The 23,722-nt window shown below is 44.6% G+C and overlaps 1 protein-coding gene across 3 annotated transcripts; it reads right to left on the bottom strand.

Annotated features, from left to right (window-relative positions):
• Positions 1-7,120: 7,120 nt before the first annotated feature.
• On the bottom strand, positions 7,121-23,587 carry LOC121593679 (3 beta-hydroxysteroid dehydrogenase/Delta 5-->4-isomerase). 3 transcript variants are annotated; one of them, XR_006004816.1, is made up of 6 exons: positions 23,482-23,587; positions 22,767-23,039; positions 10,542-10,649; positions 10,029-10,442; positions 7,797-8,934; positions 7,121-7,725 (listed from the first exon to the last, which is right to left on the bottom strand). XR_006004816.1 is itself a non-coding variant. In XM_041916253.1 (5 exons), the coding sequence occupies exons 2-5, from the start codon at positions 22,795-22,797 to the stop codon at positions 8,327-8,329; spliced, it is 1,161 nt and encodes a 386-aa protein (XP_041772187.1). In that variant the 5' UTR covers positions 22,798-23,039; positions 23,482-23,587; the 3' UTR covers positions 7,121-8,326. The 3 variants fall into 3 exon arrangements, 2 of the variants coding, with proteins under 2 accessions (XP_041772187.1, XP_041772188.1); XM_041916253.1 differs by having other exon boundaries at positions 7,121-8,934; XM_041916254.1 differs by having other exon boundaries at positions 7,121-8,934; positions 22,767-23,004; positions 23,482-23,562.
• Between the last annotated feature and the right edge of the window lie 135 nt (positions 23,588-23,722).

Genomic DNA, 23,722 nt, shown 5'->3' on the forward strand with positions numbered 1-23,722 from the left:
CCAAAGTGACTGCGTTTTTGGCCAGTGCCCAATTTCACCTGTTCCCCCTGTTTGGGGGGGGGGGGAGAGTGATTGAAGTTACCCTCCCACACACAAATACACACACACACACACCAACCCACCCAAACGTATCTTGCTAGTTTTTCTTTAGAGTTTCCACTAACTGATACGCCTGTGTGAGTGCCTTCGAATTGTTTGAACGTATGTGTATTTTTTTGTTATTCGTTCTTGTTTAATTCCATTGTTGTCATGGAAACCGCGCCCGCCCTTTTAGAACCTTGCGTCACCTGATGGTGCGGGGAAGCGAGGGACGAATGAAACGGGTGGCTAGGGGGTGTTCTTTGCCCCTGCGTACCAGGGGCAGAGTTTAATGGACCTCACAGCGATGCAAAACACAACACAACTCTTCCCTCCAACATGTTCAATTGACCCCGTCTGTGCTTTGTGGATGAGTGTGCCCGGGTGAGTCCGGGGCGGTCGCCACTATTGTGTTGCGCCGTACGTGTATAGTTGCGCCCCCCGGTAGGTGTTGCCATGTTGTCAAGGGAACAAACAAAGCGCTAGTGTGCGCCTGCAGCACACGGCCCGCAACGACGGATGGACACATGTAAACACATGCCTCCCCGCTCCTCCGTTGCACAAGTCCCGCACGCCGCTAATGCTGACCGATTTCGTTCGTGGGTGGTATATATCGGAATTAAAACGCTGCCCGGCACGGTTGACGCCATGATCGGTATCCCGTGACCGATTTGTGGTTTGGGGGTTACAGGTGAACCGTGCAAAACATCGCGCTGGTGGAATTGTTCGATGTTTTAGTTTTAGTACACCCCAAGAGAGAAAGTTTAGTACACTTTCGGTACGGTATTGTATTTGAAAGCTCTTGTTTTGAAGGCATAAAAATTATAATGAAAAACAAGTATGTTTCCTCCTACTGAATTACCTTCAGTGCAGGGGTTTTTATTTGATTTTGAAACCATTTTGTTTATGTCTCCTTTTTTATACCATCCTTACCAGTAACCTAATTCAAACGGGAGTCTCGTTGAAATCGAGTTTTATTTAAAAAAAATAATAAAGTAAGGTTAAATCTAGTTTTCTTTTTCTAACTATAATTCTTCAAAAATTAATAATAATAAATATCAAATGTACCTTATTTTAACGTAAATAATGACACTCTTTTAGGTCAAACATGTCCAACATCAGATTAAAGGGGTTATACATGGGTAGTATCTTTTCGGTAGCACATGAGACATTGAATTTGATTATAAACAGAGACATTCTGATGCATGGATATCCACAATGATTTGAATATTGTATAATTAAAAGTAAATAAAAAACGTTTATTTACCAAAATTGTTCAATAATTGATCAGAGGAGTCATTATACACGCTAAAATAGTACATCATGACGGCCTGAATTTTATTATCAGCTCACGAGGTTTGTAACAGCTCTAGCCCGCGTACACACGACGCCCACGGGTCTGCCCATGCCCGAATGCAGAGCCGATAGCATACGATTCTATCTTCACCGTTAACGTAAGAGGCTTATACCGCGGCTATACGATAGGCTTATACCACGAACGTATCCGAAAGGTGTGCTTGCTTCACTAATAAGGATCTAAAGGCAATGCAAAAGCAAAAGAGACACAGAAAAGTTTCCTCACGGCTTCACATGTCCTCTTGACGCGTAGTCTAGGCGTCTCGCTCAGTATCACAGCGGCATACGGCAGGTAAGCAGTACAACTGCTGCTACCTTATACGCACACATGTTTAACGAACACAACTATTCGGTTCGGCTCAGTAAACGTCGGATGGACGCCATGATTTTGTATGACTTCGGCTGTTTTGGATCTCACGTGTAGACTAAGTCGCTAAGAGAAATTCACCAAGCTTCGTGTTCGATAACAGTGTTCGACAAACTATGATACACAATAAGTCAACATATATTGAAACAAATACCCATTAGACCAAAAAACCCTGTAATTCCGCTCGCAGCCCTAAACGCACACGCGATGTGTACTTTTTTAAATGCTCAACCGATCAATCTGATTAACTAAGTACACATTTTCCAATTTATTACGTGTGGCAGCGAATTACGTTCACAATATTACACTCGCAGCGAATTAAATCAACGAGATTATGCTCTACCGCGGTTGGGATATGTAAAAATTACACCCCCCCCCCCCCCCCCCCTAACATTTGGAGAGCGCAGAAATAAAAATGCAGTGGAAAACAATTTGCACCGCATTATGCCACAAATTCCACATCGTTCCATATTTCCTCTATTTTCCCCCAGTTGCACCCGGACACTTTCCGCCAAATAGGATCGCACAAATGCAGCAGCAAAAGCAGCTGGACTAATTTCATTTTACTAATTACGTTTCCACCGGTTAAAACCGGACGACCTATTCTAACCTTAGCCCCCCCCCCCCCTCCCCCTTACATTGTCCTCCAACCCTCCCCGTTTTGTCACAAAGATTCGTACCGGTCTAGCTATCACTTCCGCTAACCGATGATTTAATTTAAATGATTGAATTATTATTTATCCAACAGCAACAGCAGCAGCAACAACCGCCACGAGATCATTTTCCGCGCTATTCATCCATCATAATCGGTGTACGACAGGTCAAAAAAAATCTGAACCGAGGCCACGTGTAGGGTCACGCGCACACCTGTAACCTACACAAATGAGTTGATTGGTAATTTAATTTAAATAGGCTCACAAATAAAAAGATAACAAAACATTGCCATTGAATGGAAAAAAGGCATTATCCACATAGATCGATTTCAATTTACATGCTGATAACAGTCACCAAAACTCTCGTGTTGATAGCTTCATATTACAGCACATGAATGAAGCTTCATTTTTGGTTTATCATTAAACGATGGATGGATTGCTCCCTTTGTTTCCAGTACATCAACGATACCATTTCCAAGCTAACCTCAATCTATCGAAAAATTCTTTAAAATAGCTCCAAGCATGCAGGCCATGAAGAACGCGGAGTTGCCTGTTAGTGTTGCTAGCAGGTTGAAAACGGTGTCACCTACATACCACCCAGCTGCAGTTGCAGTTTGCACCCGCATACATACCAGCCCCGTTTTGTGAATCGTGCCCTCGCCGATTGCGATTTGTGAATGAATGGCGCCGGAAAACGTTGAATAGAGCATTGGAATGTGTGTCGATTCCTCTATTTTTTGTGTGAAAATGTACAACTGACTTGCTAACCGCTAACTGTGAATGGAAAAAAATAAAACCTTTTTCCACAAAACGAGCTTGCTTAACGTGGTAAATTCGTTCAGCCGAACACTGCAGCGTACAGGGAGCGATAAAGCTGAGGTACGAGAACATACAGTAATTGTAACTATTTTAGTAGAGGTTCATTCATTGCCCGACCAGTACACATTTTCCTGGAAAACAATATATTTCGATCAAAACCTTTACTTCTTCTTCTTTTGGCTCAACAACCGTTGCCGGTCAAGGCCTGCCTGCCTGCACCACTTGTGGGTTTTGGCTTTCAGTGACTTATTGATCCCCCCATAGTAGGATAGTCAGTCCTACGTATGGCGGCACGGTCCATTTGGGGCTTGAACCCATGACGGGCATGTTGTTAAGTCGTACGAGTTGACGACTGTACTACAAGACCGGCTTAAAAAACCTTTACATTAACCATAAATAAGCGTTTCGGCAACGGATTTGCGCTTATTCATCGCTGCTTAGCAGCTGCCGATGCATCCCGTCAATCGCTCACACCATATTAACCTCTAATTAAAGCGTATAAACGCAGGGCCACATTCACATTCAATCTCGTCATCATTTCTCATCTTCATTACAACTTCATCGATCGCTTTAGCGGTGGTTAAACTTTAAAGTGATTCCAAAAGCGACACTCGCCCCGTCGTTTGCCCCGTTTTGGGAACCATCAATCAGGCCCGGACGGCCCCGTTTTGCTCCGGTGGGCTTTGGGGGCCACCGTAACCGTCCGACCGGTGCAGGGGATGGAATTAGAATGCAAATTAATATTATCAACCGCCGCACAAATGAAGTGACTCAATTATAATGCTCATTTACCGGCGCTGGACTCATAATGGGCCCATTCGCCCGCCGTCCCCAATCGTTCGATGGATAATTATCATCCACATCCACGCACCAGCACCGCACAATTCACAAACTACACACTTTTCCATTAGTTTGCACAAACGGGCAAGCCACAAGATCGACCGAGAGCGGGCGTGCGGGTGTGAAAAGCCAAACACAAATCAACCCCCGGCGTGCGCGGTAGCGGTTGCGGTGCGTGAAATTTTCCCAATATTAAATATTCCACCCTCGGGAAAGGAACTCGGTGGGTGGTGCGCGCAGGCAGGGTACTCGAAAGATGAGATACTAATTCATCTCCCGGACAACTTCGTGACATCATTATCGCTCGGAAGTTGGTGGCAAAGGATCGCTCAAAATCGGAGCGTTATTTGTGCGTGGATCTTCAAACTTCTTCGGCAGACGCTGATCCCAATGCTTTCCACCACTACGGTGCGTGCTGATAATAAATTCAAATCACAAAAACCACGCAACCTCAAACCAGCACACGGCCCAGGAGCGTCGGCACCGCGGGCAGGCGTCACTGGACCCGCTTCGTTGTAGAGGGGCAAGGATTTAGCAAGCCCGGAAGCGAATTTCCTCTCGATCTCGAAAATCCCATTATCATCATCTCACCATCAACCGCTGGGCCATATTTCGAATGCCAAAAAAAAAGACAGCAAAAGACTATTGCTGAGTTTTTCGGTCACCGTTTACCTCCGGCCGGGACAAGCCCCAAAAACCCCACTCCTCGATGGCAGAAGGGGCAAACACGGCACAAGTTTATCATAATCGGGAAACTTAATTCCAAATTAATTTGATAAATTATTTATCAACCGGCTTCATCTTCCTTTCGTTACATCTTAATGCTCCGGCAATTATAGTCAGTCATCCGGCGCGAACGCTCGCTGGTCCAGTGCGAGCCTTTCGTCACCTTCGCGGGGGCCGCGGGCGGGCGTTGCGGCCCATCCCGGGAAGCCAACGCCCTAGGACGGGGTGGGGGGGGGCTTTTCGCACAGGGAAGGGCTGTGTGCGTCTTTCGATTAGACGATTTATTCGTTCGCTGCTCCTCCGCCTGCTTATCTCAGGCTGCCCGGGCTCATTTCGTTTGTTGTGCTCGATTGCGATCCATTTGTGTGTGTGTGTGTGTTTTTTTGTCCTTGTCGGGATGATTCGGAAGCTTGCCTCTAGATTGGTTTCATTTTCATTTCTTTGAGTAAGCACAACACCTTCCATCGCCCCTCGGTTGGAAGGGGAAATGGGAGAGGCAAGAGGCTAATATTAAAGCCAAGCCACCGTGTTTATCATCAAACCATCAACGCACACTCAAACAAACACACCAATCAGTCTCCGGGAATGGGTGTGTGTAGCAGCAGCAGCAACAGCTAAGCGTAGCTACTGTCACCTTGCGCATCAAGCGAACGATACGCAATAGAAGCGGCAGGAGCGGAACGTACGGTGGCTCCATCTAGCTAGCAGCCCGAAGGAACAAACCGAGCAACGGGAGTGAAGTTCGCTTGCTTGGATTGAAAACTTGATCGAAGCACCACACAGCTGTGTGGCAACGGCGGTAACGTTGTTTATTTGTTTTTCCAACACTCAGGGAAACTCCCTGCAGAGATGGAGCGAGACAGAGAGAAAGGGAGCGGGGACCGCAGTCGGTTGGAGCCTCTTGCCCACAGTTTGCCGGTTTCCCCACTCCAGCACATCCCAGGGCCACATTGTTTTCCCATCAACACCAATATACACCCGGTGCCCCGCGTATTGGTAACTCGGTAGCTCGGTCTACAGTATCCACATTCCTCCCCCATTAGCCTGCTCTCCACCGTTGAGCTTTCCAACATTTTACAGCTTTCGTCGAACTGTACCGGCACCAGCAAAGCAAATCGGTGCTTGTTTTTCAAATCCGCAGGCGGTTTTGGTTTTGTCACACTTGCGGTGCAAAAAAGCCAGCGGAACCAAATCCCGGCACCTCTTTCAACATCGCATCCCATCCACCCAAAACGCCCGCTGCAACGGGCAACGATCGCCCGCGGACGTCTGAGAAAATCTTAATTTGTCGATTTCTTGCCAGCTGCAGCCGTGCCTCTGCTCCCTCTGCTATCTTGCGCGCAGCCAATCTTTTCTTAAATATTTACGAGCGTATATTTATTTCCAATCCGGTAAGCGGCGCTAGAAAATCTTCTCCTGCAAGACAGTTTGGCATTTCTTTTTCTTCAGTCCCCCACCCTCCCTTCCCCCACCCCGCATCTCGCTACCACGTTTCTTCCGATTGTTTCGCTTTTTCTCGCTCAACCAGCAGCACCCAGCGACAACACACGTTGCTTTCAGCGTCAACGATCCAGGAGAGCGATAGGATTACTTCGTTCGATTGGCTTCCGAATGGCGCCGTTGCCTCAAGGACTAGGCATCTCCCCCCCCCCTCCCCATCTTTCACCGCTGCTGGTACCGTGGGGAAAGGTGGAAAGATTTATTGCTTTTCAGCTACGTTGATTATTTTCCCTCGCTTCTTCTGTTCCGACCCGTTCTGGCCCGAGAATTTCCTCCACAGGCAGCCGCAGTGCCAGTAGTAAGTCCGTCCTTTCGTTCTCGGCTGTTTGGCGGTGCGGGTGCGGGAGCGCAAATACGCGGCGGAAAACGAAGGGCCGGATCTATTATTGCTTCATCTATTTAGAGCACGATTTGGTGCTGGAAATTTTAATTCCCGCTCGTAATCTTTGCTGTCTCAGCTACTGCTACTGGATGGAAGGGGAACATCCAGCCTCCGGCTTGAGCACGAATGGCAGTTCCATTCCAGGGGAGCGCTGGAGAACGGAACTCATCATCTCACTAAATAAATCGCTGTGCAATAACAAAAACAGCGCCGAACCGTTTCATTTAACTGGAAAGCCTTTTGCAAACCAGCTTCTTGTTATTTCTTGTAATGAATTTTGGGAAATTAAATTTATCATTGATGTAATTATAGGAAAATCAGCTCTTGCGCTGAATGTTGGTGTGCTTTTCAAGTGCTATTTTTCGGTCTTTATTTCAATTAAAACCAACAAACCACAAATACCAGACCAATCTTTATTGTATTGCTTTCATCTTGCGTAATCTTGCTCTTTACACTGAACTGAACCGGACCTTACGGCGTACCGGCCAAGTATCTAGTCATAATTAACATCTAACTAAACCCCTTAACCTACCTACCTAATAGGGTACGGAATGTTACATTTCTGAGGGCTTAAAGGAGCGAAAAAAGGCCTCTAACCCTGTCGAGAGAGGAATTTATGACCAAAGCAGAGGGCGTGCTTTGCAAAGCCGAAAAATTTAACAACAAAAACTGTAATTTTAGCATTCTATCCTTTCTTACAGGCGATCACTCCAGGGAGAAGGAAAGAGAGAGTGAGAGAGAGAGAGAGAGAGAGAGAGAGAGAGAGAGAGAGAGAGAGAGAGAGGGAGAGAGAGAGAGGAGGGTGAAGTGAAAATAAATAAAATGTACATTAGCATAAACAAACTGTGCCGCACGCTGCTGCCGTGCGATTGTCAAAGATTATCGTGATTATTGAAGAAGGTAATTAGATTTTGAACGGTATCGCGTCAGTTTGAAGCAGTCCGATGGCAAGCCAGCCGGATGGATGGGCAGAAAGAGCGCCACGCAATACCCCACGTTCGCTTCTGAAAAACAAGTTTAATTAATTTCTCTACCGATCGATTTCAGCGGTCTGTGCAGTGTGAGGAGTACACACCGTGCAAAAGCCCTGGCTGGATGTCCCGTGCTGTCGGCAATGCCAACAAACAGGAACAACGACGCGGTGCGTATGTGTAAGCTGGGCAGTTCGTCACCCCATCCGTCGCCCTCCACCAGGCGGCCTAATAATCGTGAAGTTAATTTTAATTAAATGGTTTTGCAAAAGACGCCCCTGAAAGCCTTGGCTTCATTAGATAGCTTCCAAGAAGTCGAGTTTTGGGAGCCGGAGGCATCCGAAGATGTGAGATGTGCTGGGGCACAGTGTCCCGTGATTCTTAGCACCGATGGATTTCAGTCCTTAAGCAGTAAAAAAGCATCGCTAACAGTGAGTATAGAAAATAGCTACGAATACTGTATGGGGGATCTATTAACGAGCGATTTGCGTATCGCACTCGTCGGACTCCCGAAATCAAGCTTCGGGGAATACTAGGCAGTGCTATTTTGGATGTAGGGTGTATGCTAAACCACTTGGTTGTTTGTGTTTGTTTTCTCCTCCAACTTTACGTGTTCTTTTTTCCCCTCGGGGTTTCACTTCACCTTCAGCTTCTTCAGCCCTTGGGCTTCACAGTAGTCCTGATACCAGCGCTCATACCACAGCGCACTGTTCGTGACGGCTTTCTCCTCGCTGTAGATGGGCTCGTAGTCCAGGTAGATCGAGGCCCGGATCCGATTGAACAGCATAATCGAGGACATGTAGGAGAGCATACCGCACGGCGAAACGGGCAGCCGGATTTGCGTGAACGGGTGCAGCGCCTTCACGATCAGCTCGAGCAGAAAGGCTAGGAAGTAGGACAGGAACAGCGGTATCTGGTAGCTGGAGGGGCGCAGCTTGAGCGTATCGTTCGCGCGCGAAATGCGCTGGCAGAAGCGGGTCGTATCCTCGATGCCGGACTCGTCCGTCACAAACACCGGATAGCCGGCGATATTTTTCGCGTTCTCGACCAGTGCGTCCTTCGCGCGCACCAGACACCAGGCCGCGTTGCCGGCGTAGATAATCTGCTGCTTGCCGCCGGGGCCGGCCAGCTTTGGGATGCTGCCGCCGAACTTGAGCGCTACCTTGGTGATGGACGGTACGAACCGCTCGTCGCACTCGCCAAACATTACCGGCGGCCGGATGGCGATGGTTTTCAGCTTCTCTACAAGAGGGAAAAGGGGGAGAAAAAACAACAACGCACACACACACATGGTATGGTCATTAGTAAGGTTGCTGTGAGGATTAGGAGATGTTGTTCTTTTTTGCATTGCAGGTACGTTAAACTTCACTAGAAGTCTGGATGTCAGATTGAAGGTTGTGTCTAAATTGTTTGACAGGTTTGTGTAGAGATTTATGAGACAGGAGATATCGACAAGTTTTTTAATACAATTTTTTCAACAATCAGTCTTCAGAAAAGCCCCACCCAATTGAATCTGATTGAATAGTTGGTAGCCTAAGAACTACCTCTGTGGGACTCAATACTCGTTTAAACTAGATCGAATCTTCGTACGCAAGTCCTGCTATAGGTGATACATTAATTCAATGCGCTCCGTTTAAAAGTTCTTCGATGACTATAGAAATAGCTTAATAATACACCATTTTACGAATTCTAAATTTTATAAATAAGGAATAATCAGAATCAGAATCAAAGGCTATGTAATTCCTTCAATCCTACTCTGTATTATAAACTTACACAGAGGCCTCACGCTTTCTGCCCTACCTTAACGTTTGCTCATCCCTGACCTACACCATACACGCCCAACTTGTGAGTGTGAGCATTAAATGTACTAAACCTTACGAATAGTTTGCAATAATCATCGATACATAAATGGTCTTGGATCTGACATTAATTCGAAATGTCCTCATTATCTTTGTTCCTTATGGCTCAGGAAAATAATGTGAAATATTAGTATCTTCTGAACTTATAGTTGAGTCTTTACAATTAAGACTCATTAAATGTTGCTTGTTATGGCCAGTTCTGTTTCTTACTTTGTATCAACTTTTTTTAAGCCTCTAAGAATGCCAAGGCTCATGTACTATTTTGAAGTGTTGTTTTTCTCTTCATAAAGATCGCACCTTATTGCACATAAATTCCAATTCCTACCAGCGCAGGTGCATTGCAAGAAAGAAAGAGTGAAAGGCATCCCAAGCATCTCGTTCAATCGCAAATTAACCTCACATTAACCTTCCCCCCACCCTTTAGGACCACCCTTTTCTCTCTCTGACTCTGCCCCCTTCCCCCGTCCAAACACTTACCACCATTCGCCAGGTCGGTGTCGTTCGCCTCAATTGCAAGACACTCCGCCCGCCACTTGGAGGACGCGTAGCCCGGTATCTGGAAGTCGCTCTCCTTCGCCGGGACCTTCGTCTTCGGTTCCGTCTGGTTGCAGATGATGGTAAAGTTGGCCTTCCCCAGGTACGGTGTCATGTGGATGAGACAGTCGCTAGCAAAGACGAGCCTGGGCACGCTGTACCGGCGGCACAGTTCGATCACCCGCACCGTCCCGTCCACGTTGACGCGCTGCAGCTCGCCATAGTTCGGCGGAAAGTCGAAGTTCATGTACGCGGCCAGATGAAACACGCAGTCGACGCCTTCGAATGCGTGCTCGATCGCTTTCGCGTCGCAGATGTCGCCGACGTACGAGACAACTTTCTTGCTCTCGGTGTGACCTTGCGTTGCAATGGTAAGAAAGAGGTAAACAGATAAGCTTAACGGGGCGAGAGCATAACGCGGCAGATGATAGGGTACAGAGGGCAATCACTACGTACCGAGCCGATTCTCGTAAGGGTTAAGGTCGAGCACTCGTATTTCGCCAACCTTGCTGTCCCGCTCCTGCAGCACCCTGATCAAGTGCTGTCCATAGAATCCGGAACCGCCTGCAAAGGAAACCGTGAGCATGAAATGAGAGAATTAAGACATGCCGCAGCAATGTAAGAGGACGTTAAGTAGTGTGTTTAAGTCATGCGAGAATGTTGTACGATGTCAGCTTTTAATGTCTGTTTTCGCTGTTAACTCGAACGGCCATCGGACCTACACGCGCGCAATTAAAATTGCAATCAAAAGCATTTCCATTGCCATTCCAAGCAATCACGGCGAAGCTACATTGCTTCGCAAGTAATCTTCTGCATCACCTTGTCAAGACCTTCTCATCGCTGATTGGAACAGACCGGCAGCCACGCTTCCAACCCACGCCTCGATGGCCCAAATTTAGGCACCTAAAAATCATTGACCGGCAATCAACTGTCAACGAACGGCTCGTCACCTCCGCAACCCCCTTTTGGCCGGGTACCGTAGTGAAAAATAATCCACTCATCCTCTAAACACGAGCCCATCCCCATCGTCCCAAACAAACAGACAAACAGAACGCAATACGTAACGAAATACGTCCCCAATGGGGTCAGCAAACTCTACTTTATAGTGCGGACTGGGGGGAAGGGAAAGGAATCCATCGAAAGGATGCACCATCTTTCCCCTTTCGCCCTCCCACCCAAAATGGGGTCGAGGAAACGAGAACTCTTCTGCCGCCCGCAATCATAAACCTCCACCCGCACCCGAAAACACGGACAACGATGTTGCGCAGCAGAATGAAACTAAACTGCTGACTGCAGGGAAATGCTTGTCTAGGCAACAAGCGGTGAGAGGCTACGCCGACGCGTGGTACCATGGTGGCTTTGGGAGGTTGTTTGCCGTCGGTAAACAATTTTAACGTAACGCAGTGTGCCGCTTCCGCTTGGCGGCCGATGGCGCTGATGGTGCGGACTTCCTACCCCATCGGGCGGGCATGCCAGCAAATCATGCAATAGCACAACCGAAAACGAAAGCAAAAAATTAACCCCCAACAACAACAACAACAACATGTCCCAAAACTGTTTGTTACTCACACGCAGGAGACGGCCGGTGTGTCGTATAACTTCTCTTTTTTATTTTAGTTTGACAATAAACTTCGCTCGGTGTGTTGGGGATGAGGAAACATCCGATCAGATATGAAGTAACTTATAGGGAAAGCAAAACAACAACAAGAAGCTCAGAGATTGTAGAAGAATTCTCATTTGTTGATTGAAAAAGATTATTTATTTTACCTTTGATTTAAATCTGAAGACATTTTTTGCATTGCGATGACCTCTCTTATCTGTCTAGCACAGGCTGGGGCTGGTTATTTGTAGCTAATTTTTACTTCTAAAATAGCGCAAAACCCTTATTGTTCACGCGGATCGGCCTTCCAGGCAGCAACATTAGCGCTTCTGTTTTTCTAGAAGTGCAATCGTTAAAACATACTCTCCAGGCTTCTTTATCTTCAATTCATCTACATAAGCTTGTTGAATAAACTAGTTATCTTGGAGCATCATCTTCTATTTGGCGTAACGTCCTACGCGGACATGCCTGCCTATACAGGCTTTCAATTTACCTCAATTTACAGGCCTGCTTCGAGCATCAATTACTTGATTTAACAGCGTTTTGTCACTACAACAAGTTCCTTGCCAAAACAGCCTTGTCCAAAACATACCAAAAGCTGACTATCTGCGATTTACACACTTGAACTTTCAAACCTGTACCTTAGTGCAAGAGTCTCTAAACTATGGTCCACGAAAGTCTGTAATACAGCCTGCGATGACTTTGTAAAGGTTAAAATTATTATTGTATTTTATTGACTAATTCAATACAAATTTACACTTCTACATTTCAAAGACGAAAATCGAGCTTCAATAACAGATACCTGACTTCGCTTGCAATTGATTTTACAATATTATTCGTACTGTAATCGTGCAACCATGCATATGTATTCTCTAACACTTCAATTTAATAACGCATCGCCAAAGAAAACCCACAAATAAGGACATTTATCATTTTTCGCAAATGTTGCGATCCCTCGTACGAGAAGATTTTCCCAGAAATCGTACCAATCACACGTATCATTCGCCATCAAACGATCATCGAACCCTTTTACATGGATCATCCACCACGATACACGATTGCTCTACACCGGTACGGTATCCTTACTCTGTCCTGTGCGCATCCGACAGATGTAGCACGGAAGATGTAGAATTTTTTACATCAATCACATCTAACCACAAATTCGCCGGAAAGGAGAAAAAAACACCGACCAAGAATTACCGATCCACCACGCAATCAAATAAATCAAATCCCTAGTTAATGCACCGCCGACCAGCTCTACCAGCATGACGCAAACGAGCCCTCGTTCAATCGTGCAAGGGTGAGATGTGTTTTTTTTTCTCTCTTCCTTTTTCTCGGTTTTATTCCACTCTACCGTGTACAGTTGGATACAGTTGCGCTGAATTTGCGCGAATTAAAATGAAACTCCGGTTTTGCTAGCACGGTGTTGCCACTGGGAAAGGTGGGAAGTAATGTGAGCAATGAAAAATAAAACATCAAAATCGACATAATCCACCACCACGGTTCCATACAGAATTCAATTAGAATTGTGAGGTTTCAGGATGTTGTATTGTGTTCTAAAATATAATGTGCCACACGCGCACAGTTCCGTCCATCAATCCATTGCATCAAACAGTAAACCAATTTGGGACAGTTTCATCAAAATCAAAGGTTCTGTGTTTTTGTGGGTAGCTCTAAACGGAATTACTGTAACTTAAATTAGTGAGTAAGTCGTAATTTTAACAGGTAATTTGCTCTTTTCATGATTTAAACAACGATTGATCACATTCGTTTATTCAAAACTATTTTAGTTAATTCTTTAGAGCCGTATTATGTCAACCTTTATATAAGTAAGCTGGTTGGATACGTAATATCCCTCCATAGTAAAATTGTCAAATAACTATGCTACGAATCCAAAATTTTTATAATGATTCTATAAAAATAAAAATATTAGTCATTGAATAGTTCTATGAAAATAATTTAGCATTCCCATTAGCAGCTCTTGCTGTTTTCTCCTTTACATCCACTTCCATCGAAAGTAGATGCTTTTATTGTCAAATGGAGGATTATATACAGTCGACATGGCGGTGACCAACTCAGTATAGCTTAACACAACAAGCGATATCGTCTGCTGGGTGCTGCAAAATGATGCCAAACATTGTGAAATTAAGGTATTCATTTAAAAAATAAAACAAAATAATGTCATATTATGCACATTTCTATGTCATTACAGCAGCACTCTGTTGGCCATTATAATGGAACGTGCCTTAAGCTCCACGTTCAATTGCAGCAACAATTGGTGTGTACTGACCGACTGGAATCCATCAGAGGAAGGCTTTTCCATGCTGAAGTATAAGCCCACGGATACAAAAATCATTTCCCTAGACAATCTCACCATACCCGAAATGGGTAACCAGATTTGCCAGGAAATGTCAAAGTGGTTTAGTGAAATTACAATCACAGAATCTCACATGCTTAAGTGGATTTCAGTATCAGAAGCATGTCGCATAACCCGTCTCAACGTTCTAAACTCATCCGTCATTTGGTTTTGCTGTGCAACGAATACCTACGTAAAGCAGCTTAAAGTAGAACGCAGTCCACTAAACCTAATTCCGGCGACGCTGCGCCACTTGCCCAGCCTGGAGCGTGTTGAGTTTCTTGCAACGGCTATCGTCAGCATTGATTTCAGCATGTTTTGCACCCTCGAGAAGCTAGTGCGTGTAGATGTGTGTTATGGCATATTGGCTCACCTAGCCGGACCGACCGCTGAAACAGAGTGCAGCAATAGTGGCCTGGAATAGATTTACCTCAATCGAAACCGCCTGAGGCACATAAATTTAGACATATTTTCACCCTTCACAAAGCTGATACTGTTACATTTGAATTCAAACGAAATTGAGAACCTTACCGGTCAACTCACCAACCCGCAAATGCAGAGCCTCCAGCTAGCTCACAACCATTTAAAGGTGGTCGATTTCTGCAGCTGGACGGGCTCCAAGCTTCCAGAGCTGTTTCTGGCGTTCAACAATCTAACCTGAGGACCAGCCTGTTTGTACAACATACTGGCCGGAAACGTATGATGCCAATAAATGGGTAATATTATTCTATCGTTACTTTTGTTCGTATCGTGTTCGTTCGTGTTTTGTTGTAGTAAATACTTGAGTTTACTTGTTCATGGTCCAATTCAGAGTTAGAGCTTTGACCATTTGACTTACGAAAATATGTACATTTTATATCGAAACATGTGTTAGCTACCCATGGAAAATGTATGGTAATGCTAATGACTATTTCTGTCAAATAATTAAACTTCATTTTTTAAAAATAGATCAATCAGAATATACAAATTAAACTACCAACTTCGTGTATACCTGAACTCCGGAAGAGTCCAAATATTACCTATAAAACCTCCAAACCTTCGAACCAAAACCGTCTAAAATTGAAACAGTTACAAAAAGCCGGCTTATTTATCATTCCTTATTATCTTTACAGCCACCCTTTCACGCCCCCTTTTTTTCTTCACACCCTTTCACGTTTCAATTGACCCAGCGCAACAGAAACGCTCCTTAATTGAGCAGTACGTACCGCTTGACGCACTCACCCACCGCAGCACGTAAATACCCTCCAATTGCATATCAATAAATTGACACGACGCTGCTAATAAATGTGTGTATTAAATGTTGGGCAAACAAACTGGCCAAAACCCCGAATTTTCAGTGCAGGCTAAAGTGCATTGGACCAATTCGTGCCCTTCCCAAAACCCGGCACCGATGCGCCGAAGCTTAAACCAATAATGGGCCCGGGCGAAACAGGACAGCCAGACAGCACACGGGTGTGACGAATCCGATTTTATTCCCGCCTAACTTTTCCCGCTCGAAGAGGGAACGTTGCCACACGCTGCTCCCAATGTCCCCACCGGCAAACAGTTTTCCCAACTTCGCCATCGATAGAGTCGCTTCCGACAGCAGCACAACAGCAACAGCATCAGTTTATCTGTGAAAGTAAACACCAGCGCACCAGTTCAGTGGAAGCAGTCTTACCCTTGTACCACCACCACCACGATCACCAGAGGAGCCGGGATAGGGTGGAAAATGTTGGGAGTGCGTTGGTAAACGTGGAGGGGCCAAAGCTCGACTACTTCTGCCAGCGAGCGAGATTTACGGAGGCGCATCAAACCGGCAAAGTACACAAACACAAGCGCTAAAGCGTAGTGAAAATGCGTTCACTTTTCCTCCGAGAAAGGGGAATGTGGAACCGGTTTGGAAATCGGAAGGAAAGAGCCCATCCGTTCCGGCTCGTCCTATCCGTAGTCGTCGTGCCATCGGGCGCGTCGCCAATATTACAGATTCATTATGTTGATAGAATCATCATCATCGTTTTGATTTTGTATTTACACATATTTTGAATTTTAAATAAACCGCTCACCGGTGCTGCCTGGAGTGCGCTTGCGACGGTCCCTGTGCCGGGTCCGATTTCCGAACCGTTTCGTACCGTGTTTCGTTTGCCCGTGCGTGCTACCAAAGCCTACACACTTACTGGCTGGTTCGGCAAACGTTCCCGTTTTGCCTCATGCTGCTCTGCAGATACGCGGTGGAAACCATTTTCGAAACCATTCCTCTTGCGAACGCCGGAAATCTATCAACTCAAATCAACCACCAGCTACGGGCGGGTACAAAGCTACTGTGATTCTACCGCTCCGTGGGGCAGGGAGGTTGAAGTGTTTCTCAAAGCGGACGCTTGGGACGGAGCGCGTAGCGAGTCAATGGGGGAAAGCGTGCACGAGTGTCGATCTTTAATCCTTGACTTGTCCTGCTGTGAAGCGGAGTGCCAGCAGTGACAGTAGAAAATGAGAAACTGTCTGCTGAACTGTACTTGCTGCCAGCAGCACTCGTGGGCACACGGGAATTGATATGCTAATTTCGCTCGTCACACGCACGATAGTGGTGGAATGGGAGTCGGTATTGTTTTTCCGCCCGAGTCGGGTAGATGGCGAGAAACGATGGTGCGATTTATTCCTATGCTAGCCATTGCCACGGGATATGGGAAGGTTGTCAGAAGGTTTATAATATAAATCAAGTTTAAGTAAAGTGCGACAGGATGAAAACTAGCCAAAGAGCTTTGAAGCAGACCGAGCTGAACAGTTGCTGCATGTCGCTTAGGTTTTGAACTGTTTGGTTGAATTGTTCAATTCTTGGTTTTTCTTCTGCGACTAGTTCCTAAGGGTGAATTCTTAACCGCTCTAGATTATAATTCAATAATTCTTAACAGATTGTGTTAACGTAATCAAGTGCACTTTGTCAGGAGGATCGGAAATGACCAGGATCAATGCGCGATGCTATTAGCACATAAAGCTTACATGTATTTATATTAAACAGCCAATGCTTGCTAAAGGTAGGGCCGGTCCGGTGGTACAGTCGTCAACTCGTACGACTTAACGACATGTCCGTCATGGGTTCAACCCCCAAATAGACCGTGCCCCCATACGTAGGATCCTGCTATGGTAACAATAAGTCACTGAAAGCCAAGCTCACTTCACTAGTGGGTACAGGCAGGCCTTGACCGACAACGGTTGTTGTGCCAATTAAGAAGAAGAAGAACCCTGCTAAAGGTCTTGTGACCTGTTTCAGAAATGATTTACCAGAATTAAAGGGATAATCTACCATTCAAAGTTCTTAAAGAGATCCACCCTAAAATAATCTCACGTTGTTGGGCAATCTTTCCAACAACTACTCAAATCCGTAGAATGAATACTACATAATTGTATAATTCCACATTGTAATCGAAGAATGCTCATGTTCAACAAAATAGTTTGAAGTATTGGAAATGCCATTAGACTGTTTTATGTTACAGATTTGACCCGGGACAAGCCATAAACGTGCCACCACCAACAAGGCCAAATGAAGTTGATTCCCATTAAAATTGTCCCTGCTTACCAAGGTTCCTGCTCTCTACTAATAAATCTTTGGAAGCTGGTATGACCGGGTGGAAATCATTCTACGAAATTCATTAAATTAAATTAAATTGAATCAAAGCAAAATTTAACAAAATTTACTAAAAACATCCATTTATTTGTAAGAAAAGAGAGACATTTTTTGTCTAATTTTATACGAACAGTTAAGTTGTATACCATGTATTCTGTTTTATAACATAAATGCCAATTATAGGACTTGTTACGTGCTTGGTGCATGTGTTGTAGAAACTTTATTAAAATAGGAGTACAAATCTAAACCTACAATGCAAATTTGAAGTTTAAAATAACAGTAGTTTATTATAAAGTTACGATAGGCATCTAAAGTAATGTATAAAAAATTCTTCCAATGGTTCGTTCTGCACTATTTTTGTCCAGATAACGAAGCTAAGAACATCATTAGTTATAAAACAAGTCCCTCTGATTTATGTCACATGCTGTTCATTTATCAACTGGAGCTTACCGAGCCAGCAAAATTACGCTCAATGTCAAAGGTTTGAAAAATGGTCGTACCGTGGTACGTCAAATGAAACAATCTATTTAGGATGGACCACTAACGTCGAACGCAACACTGCTCCACAACTGCTCACCATTTCAATCAACTGACTGGCAAAAGACGATTAACAGCGTGATGACAAACGCGCTTAATCCCTGCCCGCTCGAAACTTTATTTTTCTTTCACCGCTCAAAACCAAACTGATCGATATTGGGAGGCGCAAACCAACCTGTACCGGCCTCAACTCAATATCATCGTCTCCAGCCAGCCAAACTAGGAGTGGTAGGAGTGCGAGAAAAATGCAAATTCTATCATCTGCCAGGCCGGTCGATTTTCCACTTTCCCTCGAATCGTTTGCGCGTACATTCGCGCGAAACAACAACAACAACAATGTTCGTTGCACGAAATGAAGCTCCAACCAAAAATGGCAAACGGAAGTCGAAACGGCGGTGGCCACTGTTTATCTTTCCCCGATTCCGGATTTTCACTGGAATATATTGAATTTAAGCAAAACCGGTGTGAGGTTTCGGTGCGACACCGGTTTCCCAACCACACGGTCAGAGTCAATCCATGGCACACTCACACCTAAAAATAGCAGCCCCCGGTACCCGGCCCGGGATGAAAGCAGAAATTAAACAAAATCAGCGACAGTAAGCTTTCGTTTTTCGGTTCATTTTTTGTGTTTTCTCTTGAGAGAAAAGAGAGAGAGAGCGAGTGAGACGAACACGTGCCACGTGTTTGCAGACAAACGGCGTTACTTTACGGCCCGGTGCACAAACCCGTGGCAAAAATGAACAACTTTTCTTACGACCCAGATAGAGCTTTTTCCCCTGAATCTCTCTATTTATCTGTCTCAAACAATCTCCAGCCAGTCACCATACCGCCCGGGATGGTGAAAAACGGATCTGGCTAAAACATATTCTTCACCGCGTGTGCGGCTGCCCGCCCGCCTGTAAGCAAGCGTGAGTAATGAACGTTACCTACTAGAGGCAGCAGCGAGAAAAATCTACACGTGTGCACACGTTCTACGTCACGCACAGCCCGTGCAAAAGTCCCATATACGCATCGGGCCCCAACCGGGAGGTCGGAGTGAAAAATTAGGAATTTCGTTATTAAATTTCCACCCAGTCACGTTTTCGACTTATCAGATTTGTTCGACATCGACGGACTCCCCTTTCTACTACTGTTGCTACGAAAGGTGTTAAATGTTTCATCGTGATGGCATTCTTTACGATGACAACGGCGTAATGTGCGCCCTTGTAACGGGGAAGAAGGCGATATAGGTACACATAAAAACTCACCCACATACACACACATACATGGAAACTGTAGCGGTAAAGATTTATAGATTGTTGAAAATCATACCACAACTCGGCGAATTTTTAGCAATTTAATTCAAACTCTGTCAGCAGTACGCCTTTCTGTCGAAGGTATGGGATAAATTTTTGGGATCATTTTTTTTTTAATTTTTGTTTTTGTTCAACATCTGCCACTTGCTTTTCTACCTTATTCTTTTTCCATCACGCTTCGCATTCATTTCCGGCACCATCCATTCATCAATAACCTGGTGCAGGGTGTGTGCATGAATGGTTTGTCGTGTCACTAACGATGAAAAATGATTAACATTCTTTTACGGTAAAGTGTTGTTGCGCTGGACGGAGCGCAGGGTTTGAGCCGGGTTAAAAGATTACTGTTGCAAAATGGTTTGTAAAAGTTGTAAGTAAAATAACCGTGCTAGAGTAAAGGCACGTGTGTACGTGTTGCTTTATCCAAGAAATTTTGTGTTGCTGCATGAAATTTTGTTTTATTTTATGTTTTCCTTTTTCAGAGCGCTTCAAGAAATATAACTACCGACGAAGTCGATGCGTTAGTATGACATTCGATGCCTATCTGTTTTGATGCTCCAATCCAATCGTCATCTCAGAATCAACGTCGTTTGCGTCGTCACCTTTAATGAACCTTGAGCAGGCAACGCGCATGGGGTTCATCGATAACGATGTGTAAAATTTGTGTAAATCAAAGGTATAACAAAAAGCAACCATGTCGATGTTACTATACAATTAGGGCAAAACTGTACAATACAAAAACATGTCAAAATGATTCACAACTTTACGTGCATTCGTGGAGAGCTTAATGCTACAGATTTCATCATAAAAATGGTTTACCAGGCGCTGAACATTTATGTTTAGAATATGTTTAGATCTTTTATTTTCAAAAGTATTCAATATTATTCATATTTATATTTTAGGTCATAAAAAATATAAGACCGTTTTGTTTTAGCACAATTAGTTTAACCACTCTTTACTCTTTACAAATAATTTGTTCTTTTCAGTACGCTTATGCCGAACGCATTCGCTCAGCAAACAAGTCACTACACATACACAAGTCACTACACCGTTGAACTTAAGAAGAGAACCATCTTAAGGAGGTTGAGATTTCAGATTAACACGATAAGCAACGGTTCACAAAGACACCCAGCTAGCCGTAAATAAAGCAACTTTAAATGCGCGGACTCAGCTGTACCAAAACCTGTTCTGAATCAACCAGCTGGGAAGCGGTATAGGACAGGCCCTCAGTAAACCAGCTTAAAAAATTCCAGAATGGTTTCAGCTACCAAAAAGGGCATTGCTGATCACTGAAGATGTCGCTATGTCTTAGCAGTTAAAGAACACACTAACACTACCACACAATAGAGAGAGTAGTATGAGCGATGTGCATCAAGGATGAACATTATAAGATATATAAAAATATCTATTAATAATACAGATATATACATACATTTCAAAATTGTTTAACAATCAGAATACTCAGGTGACTTAATTTCGTACCAACGCTGTAAGCAATTTAAGACTGTTTTAAAATTTATTTTAAAATGTTATAAAACAGACACCGACGTCAAACTAACGCTCAATTCCAATTCAACTTGATCTCGCTTGTATGCTCAAAACTCCAAACTAAACGATCAACTTTCATCATCAAAACTAGTTCAAATGTCGGAAATTTTATTATGCAACAAAACGCATGGTCCCGAAGAAAAGTGCGAGCTTCATTCTATTTCGTTAGAGATAGTCAATAAAACCTAAACCTAGACTAGTTTGGAAAAGAACTAAATTTAGTAAACCTATTTAGATCTTAAAAACCGTAATTTTGCTGTAGAAATGATGACAAACATATACTGACTTTTTGAGTAGCGTACGATCCTCACTAACACACACACTGCTTATTAATATTCGCTTTTGTGAACAACTCTGTCTGCTAGCTGATGGTGTGCAAATCTTTCCTTCCGCTGACATTCAGCAACCATTCCATCGTGTTGCAAAACACCCCCCATTGCATAGGCAATATCATTTTACGCAACGCAAAAGGTGACTTTTCGTATATGGTCGAATGAACGAACGAAGGCGTTATTGGCGAGCTTAGAGCCGATTCGAGCCCACCAAATGCCAACCAAAATATATGAGATAAAATTAAAATCAACCCGAACACTGCTCAGCGTGTATGTGTGTGTATGTGTGTGCATGTTTCGTAAACGTTCGTCTCGAACGCTTCATCTCGGCTTTGGTGGTGTTGATTTAGTAACAGCGTTTCACCAGCGGAAAGAAACGTAGCGTCCAACAGCTAGCGAGCTGGTCCTAAGGTTGTTTTAGACGGCGAACCTGCTCGAAGCTCGGCACCATCGTCATCAGTTTTTGGGGATAAAATAAGAAGTGAAACGAAGCGCACGATTAAGAAATGTATCCAATACACCATCGACTGACCAGCACGGGGAGAAGAAACCGGCGGTGAGCGAAAGTCAAATTTAAAAAACACAAAACAGACAACGAAAAGCCTAAAACGCGTATCTTGTATGCATTAACCAGCCGCAACGCTAGTTGGGCGGAAGCAGGAATCGACATTCAGAAAAATGCGTTGCGTCTGAGCCACGTGTTTGCCCGAATGGGGTTGATCCAACATGGACTTTTGTTGGCCATTGTACGGTAATGGCAAACATTTTAGGCAAGAAAAAAAGCGAAAGAGCGAATGATGATGGTGAGACTGTTTAGTTGTGAAAATTTGGTCCATATCTCCCACTAACCCGCACCAGCAGGTGATAGTGAACTCTGGACGGATTATGTGAGATGTAACCATTTTTCTACCCGTCCGTAATTTCTTACGCTCCAGCAATCGGTCCAATCTTTCGTCATGCAATATTACACACACGAAAAAAAACCCTTTTCGCCCTTTGTGGACGTCGTGTCGCGCAGACAACAGCAACAAAGCGATCACAATTAATTCGCTTTCTGTTCAGCGTAAAAGCTTCGCAAGGTCAAACTTTTAGGGCGGGCTGCTGATGATGGTGAATTTGTTACGAGAAACGATTGACTGAGGGCTTGTGAATTGATATTGTGACAGGGTCACAAGTGATTTTGGATGTGTTTTCTGCTCATTCCGAGAGGTACGTTGTTTGATCTACGAAAAGAGCATAAGAGGCGAGCAATCGATCGTATCGAGCAGGTCATTAATCATTCGTTTTAAGCAGTCGCTTAAAACGGACAGTTGATTGCATAAGAGTAGAGCTTATTTTAAACCAAACGATCGCTGAGCAGCAGAGATACACAAACAATGCATCAATCGCAAGACACTATCAGGATCACTACATACCTGTAACAAGCACCACTTCCTTCTTATCCATGTTTTCGCGGCAATTGGTTGCTTTCGGATTCACACACAACACTGTCCGGCCTGGTGACGCACAAGAGCACTATCAAAATCTTCAGTCACAAATAAAGGGGAATCAATTTTCACCCGCTGCTGTTTGCGGACGTTATTTGACCGAAAAATAGCTCAACACATACGGTCAGTTCACATAACTCGTTGACACGTCTTCACTCACTGCGGACTGGCTTGGTATAGGGATGGAGGAGAAGCTGGTAGCTGCACACCACAATATTGCACAATCACACCCACCCACCCCAAACAAAGGGTGAGTTGATGGAATGAGAGAAAAGCAGAGAGAGAGAGAGAGGGAAGAGATCAATATTCAACACTATCAACAAGAGCAAAACAACTTCACAAACGGTGGGTGTGTACGATGTAATTTGGTGCCAATTTTCCAAACTTTCCCAAAAAGAAAAACACTCAACGATAACCACAAACACCCATACATAAACACACACACACACACACACACAATTAAATGAGTTAACGATAAAGCACCAAAATCCGACGATGGAATTTCGGCCACCCTCAAATGCTTTAATTTTATGATCCACTTTCAGTACAACTGCCGCTTTATTGCTGACTGTGCCTCGCAGAAAGCAGAAAGGGCCAACCCTGGCATGCAAAGCAAACTATTTGTTGCTGACGGTGTGCTTACACTGCTGCGTCGAAATACGCGTCCAAGTTACGGGCCGTCAACCGGTCAACTGATCCGACCGATGGCGACGAACCCTCGTGATCCGCGATCGCGAAGAAGTTATACATATTATTTCGGCCGTGTCTCCTTTGTCTGGTTCGCTGTCTGGGCGATATCACTCTCGGTGCGAGGATTTTGGGTGGTGGGGGAGTAGCCACCAAGATCGAACAGCCGAACGAAAGGGAACGCACAAAGACACACA

Source organism: Anopheles merus, chromosome 2L (assembly GCF_017562075.2).
Source record: "Anopheles merus strain MAF chromosome 2L, AmerM5.1, whole genome shotgun sequence".
NCBI lineage: Eukaryota > Metazoa > Arthropoda > Insecta > Diptera > Culicidae > Anopheles > Anopheles merus.

Bases quoted from the DNA above. Each gene is read 5' to 3' on its own strand.
- LOC121593679 (XM_041916253.1), bottom strand. From the start codon at position 22,797: ATGGATAAGAAGGAAGTGGTGCTTGTTACAG. The intron at 10,443-10,541 runs GTACGTAGTGAT...TTGCAACGCAAG, and splicing joins CCCTTACGAGAATCGGCTCG to GTCACACCGAGAGCAAGAAA. The intron at 8,935-10,028 runs GTAAGTGTTTGG...TCCCTCTTGTAG, and splicing joins CACCGACCTGGCGAATGGTG to AGAAGCTGAAAACCATCGCC.